The sequence below is a fragment of the Lolium perenne genome, chromosome 4, assembly GCF_019359855.2.
Source record: "Lolium perenne isolate Kyuss_39 chromosome 4, Kyuss_2.0, whole genome shotgun sequence".
NCBI lineage: Eukaryota > Viridiplantae > Streptophyta > Magnoliopsida > Poales > Poaceae > Lolium > Lolium perenne.
In genome coordinates this window covers 155503338-155507932 of record NC_067247.2, presented here as the reverse complement: position 1 = coordinate 155507932, position 4595 = coordinate 155503338, and the positions used below count along the sequence as shown (strand labels likewise).

Genomic DNA, 4595 nt, shown 5'->3' with positions numbered 1-4595 from the left:
TCGAAGGAGGTGATAGCGGCCAAGACTTTGGATACCAAGCTTGTCATCATCGAGAATAAGAAAGAGGTAAGTTTTGCCAAGGTTGAAGCCAGCCGTGAGGAAGCAAGGAACAAAGCCAAGTTGGAGGAGATGAGGATCAACGTGAAGAAGGCCAAAGCAATGAAGCAACTATTGACCGAAGAGAGGGATATCATGATGATGAACAACAAAGGACATGCATGAGCAACAAATGGAGTGGTAGAAGGAGGCCTCGGCGAAAATCATGGAGAGACGAAGACTAGCTCGTGTAGGGGAAAGTGGTGGTGCATTGGTGACGCATGGAGGTGGTGGCGATGATGGTCTCAACGGTCCTACCTCTGTTTGATGCCGGTGGTGAGAGGAGATGGTGAGGAGACTGAGCAACTTTCTGCCATGAACTATGAACTATTTGCTATGATTGTGTTATTTGATGTAACAATATGAACTATGCACGAGTTGTTTGCATTGATAGTTTGATCATACGCCAATTCTGTGATAAACCCTGCCTTTACGGGTTCGGAACCCGTTGTCGCGGAACATAGCCCGTAAACAAAAACTGTATTTTGGTTTTTATTTTACAGTTTTGGTTTATAGCTCCGTTCCGCGCCACCTCATTCTCGACCCATAAACAAGAGATCGGTGAACCGAACTTCCGTTTTTCAGTTCGGCTGTTTACGGGCTCTCTTAGAGATGCGATATAGATTCAAACTTAAACTTTGCAGGAAACCGATATTCTGATCTCAAAATGATAATTTTTTTCAGAAATTAAGATTCTTTTTCTAAGTGGTGGCAGTTGTTCTTTAATTTCTTTTGAGTGGCGATAATTAAGAACAAATCGTGAAGAACATAACGGGCCGGAGCCCACAGGTAGACCAGAGCAACGGCCCAAGGCCCGAAGCCTCAAAGCCCTAGCAACTCCCCGATGGGATGGGCATTTCCGTCCGTCCGATCAAAACCCTCGCCCTGGAGGCACCTTTATATAAGGTCTCCTAGGGTTTACGTGCCCTTCTCCTCCACACACCACCCTCCCCCATCCGCCGCCGCCACCTCACAGGTAAACTGCGCCGCCTCTTCCCTCTCCCTCCTTTCGCCTCGCCGCGCCGGCAGACATTTTGTTGCCGCCATGCTGGGGCCGCCGCCGCCGTCTCGCTGCGTTGTGCCGCCGCGGAGCTGATGGATTTTTGGTTTGTTTTCCGCAGGGGAAGGAAGGAAGATGTCGCACCGTAAGTTCGAGCACCCGAGGCACGGATCCCTCGGCTTCCTCCCCAGGAAGCGCTGCTCACGCCACCGCGGAAAGGGTACGTCTGTCTCCTTGCCCATCGCCTGTCCATGCTACTAGTCGATGCTACGCTTTGTATGTTCACCGGGTCGTTCAGTCAGGCATGCCTGCTTGATAGGACGGTTATTTTGTGTTATATGCGATGAATCATGGCGCTGCTCTTGGTTATTAGACCATGATGAAATTGGTGCCCGCTGTCGTGCGTAGTAGTAGGCTATCATCTAGGACTTCATGCCATAGTCTGTTTTTGCTTAGATCGTGCCATGAGCCTGTGACATAGTTGCTTAGTAATATGTTTCAGTTCGTTGCTACGTGTAAGCCAGAGACCTTTGATGCGCATGTTTACCTAGTTATCAGCTCTTGTTGAGATTGTTTGTTTCTCATGTATATACACCACAGAAACTGCATCAGCCATCTTAGATTTAGCTCAGCTCTTTGCTTGCATGTTTATGTTATGCTGCTTCCAATGATTGCCAATCTGACAAACTTGTTGCTGTATTTGCAGTGAAGGCCTTCCCCAGGGATGACACCAGCAAACAATGCCACCTCACCGCCTTCCTTGGTTACAAGGCTGGAATGACCCACATCGTGCGTGAGGTCGAGAAGCCTGGTTCAAGTATGTCAACCAATGTTTCTCATTCGTACTTACTTGAAGTTGAAATCATCTTAGCAGTCTCTGCACTAAGCTGTGCAGTCTCTGTTTGAACTTCTAAAATCGTGGTTCCATTTTTTTAATAGCGTTCTCTTTGATATTCTCCAGAGCTGCACAAGAAGGAGACCTGTGAGGCTGTCACCATTGTTGAGACGCCGCCGATTGTTATTGTTGGGCTTGTTGCCTACGTGAAGACTCCTCGTGGCCTTCGTACTCTCAACACTGTCTGGGCCCAGCATCTCAGTGAGGACGTTAGGAGGAGGTTCTACAAGAACTGGTGCAAGAGCAAGAAGAAGGCTTTCACCAAGTACGCCCTCAAGTACGACAGCGATGCAGGCAAGAAAGAAATCCAGCTGCAGCTTGAGAAGATGAAGAAGTATGGTACCGTTATCCGTGTGATCGCACATACCCAGGTCTGAATTGTTACTATGTTCTTTGTCTTATGCCACTCTATCCCGCCTGTTAACTTACACCCAGAAATGTTGCTCACCTTGCTCTGTTGTTGTGATTCAGATAAGGAAGATGAAGGGCTTGAAGCAGAAGAAGGCTCACCTCATGGAGATCCAGATCAATGGTGGCACCATCGCTGACAAAGTGGACTATGGCTACAACTTCTTCGAGAAGGAAGTCCCCATCGATGCTGTCTTCCAGAAGGATGAGATGATTGACATCATCGGTGTCACCAAGGGTAAGGGATACGAGGGTGTCGTGACACGTTGGGGTGTCACCCGCCTTCCCCGCAAGACCCACAGAGGTCTCCGCAAGGTTGCCTGTATTGGTGCCTGGCATCCTGCTAGGGTTTCCTACACTGTTGCCCGTGCTGGTCAGAATGGTTACCACCACCGGACTGAGATGAACAAGAAGGTCTACAAGATTGGCAAGGTTGGACAGGAAACTCATGATGCCTCTACCGAGTTTGACAGGTTTGTTTTTTCTGTCATCTCTTGCATTTGCCTGAATCTGAATTATGAGTCTTGCTGTATTGTTCATTATTATGTGTTAATGATTGTGTTTCATTGTTTGTTCTTACAGGACTGAGAAGGACATCACCCCCATGGGTGGCTTCCCCCACTACGGTGTGGTGAAGGCTGACTACCTCATGATCAAGGGTTGCTGTGTTGGGCCCAAGAAGCGTGTGGTCACCCTCCGCCAGTCCCTCCTGAAGCAGACCTCGCGTCTGGCCCTGGAGGAGATCAAGCTCAAGTTCGTGGACACCTCTTCCAAGTTCGGGCATGGGCGTTTCCAGACCACCGACGAGAAGCAGAAGTTCTATGGCAAGCTCAAGGCTTGAGCTGCTGGGCTTTCTCAGCTATATCTTTTTGTCAAAACGAACATCTGATACTTGTTCCTTTCCCTGCCTAAGGTTTTGTAGCTGATGTTTTAAGGATCTGTCCGTCTATGAATTGGTGTCATGTGTTGTGTCTATGATTTACCGTTGGAACCTGAGTAACCCCGTGAGTTTGCTGGCCAAATAGATTCTTCAGTGTTCAAACCATTTTAATAGAGCTTGCTTAAGCCCATGTTGGCATTTTAGAAGAAATAGTTATTACTTCTGGAAGAAGTATTAGTCTGTCTAATTCCTGATACTCTTAAGGGATTCAAATGGCAAGTCGAATTACTCCTTCTAAGTGAGAAGCTCACAAGAGAAACGGCAATGTAGCACAAGTGGACAAACTCCATACGATTTTTATTCAAAGTGCCAGAAGTCGGAAGCGGCTTATCTAGGTGAGGAAGAGGAACTGCATGATGTCGGGAAGTTCCACTTTCGAAGTGTGTGAGGAACCTTACAAACTAAGGCAGTGTTTGGTTGCTCGGAATTGGAATTGAGGTCAAAAAGGCCAATTCCGCACTTGGATTTAGGCCCTGGAATTTGGAGGCCAATTTTGAGGTCCAGCCCGCCAGTGCAATTTTCTGTCCCGCCAATCAGAGGTTTGGACCTTTGACCTCTAAATTGGCTTGGAAACGAGCGAAGCGGTAACGAGCTGTCTGCCTCTAGGCCTCGTTGTCGCCGGGCCACCGGCCGCCGTCGGGCCAGCCTCCTCCCTCCCCATCCTTGGCCTCGGGCCGCCGCCGCTGCCTGCCTGCAGGGCCCCTCCGTCGCTGCCGCCTGCCTCCCTTCTTCCCTGCCTCCAGGCCTCGCCGCCGCCGGGCCAGCTTCCTCCCTCCCCATCCCTGGCCTCGGGGGGCCGCCGCCGCTTGTCTGCAGGGCCCATTCGCCGCCGCCGCTTGCCTCCCTTCTTCCCCGCCTACCTCCAGGCCTCACCGCCGCCGGGCCAGCCTCCTCCCTCACCATCCTTGGCCTCGGGCCGCCCCCCCCCCCGTCTTCCCCGCCTCACCAAAGTTTTATATTTTATATTGTTTAAAGTTAAAAAACATTCAATTCCACACAATGTGCATCCAAACAGGTTTTAGAATTTCATTGGTCTTTTGATTCTGCAAACGAATACCATGCGCATCCAAACATGTTTTATGGTATTCCATTGAAATCGTTGATTTGGTTTTTCATTGCCAATTGAATTCAGAGTTGAATTCTGTGCAACCAAACACATCATAAAGGAATTCTTGGAAGTATATGTGATATTTGTTGATATTAATGCAGTGAAAATGAAAATCAAATGGGATACAAAACTCAAATTCTAATGCCAT

At 48.9% G+C, this 4595-nt stretch overlaps 1 protein-coding gene across 1 annotated transcript; it reads left to right on the top strand.

The window, feature by feature from the left end:
- The first annotated feature begins 974 nt into the window (after positions 1 to 974).
- LOC127294237 (large ribosomal subunit protein uL3) lies at positions 975 to 3399 on the top strand. The gene is made up of 6 exons (XM_051324011.2): positions 975 to 1072; positions 1218 to 1316; positions 1803 to 1913; positions 2058 to 2362; positions 2463 to 2872; positions 2982 to 3399. The coding sequence occupies exons 2-6, from the start codon at positions 1232 to 1234 to the stop codon at positions 3238 to 3240; spliced, it is 1170 nt and encodes a 389-aa protein (XP_051179971.1). The 5' UTR covers positions 975 to 1072; positions 1218 to 1231; the 3' UTR covers positions 3241 to 3399.
- The last annotated feature ends 1196 nt before the right edge of the window (positions 3400 to 4595 follow it).

Excerpts from the sequence above, each read along its gene's own strand:
- LOC127294237 (XM_051324011.2), top strand. The coding sequence starts at position 1,232 with ATGTCGCACCGTAAGTTCGAGCACCCGAGGCACGGATCCCTCGGCTTC. Across the intron at positions 1,317-1,802 it reads CTCACGCCACCGCGGAAAGG|TGAAGGCCTTCCCCAGGGAT; the intron begins GTACGTCTGTCT and ends CTGTATTTGCAG. Across the intron at positions 1,914-2,057 it reads GGTCGAGAAGCCTGGTTCAA|AGCTGCACAAGAAGGAGACC; the intron begins GTATGTCAACCA and ends GATATTCTCCAG.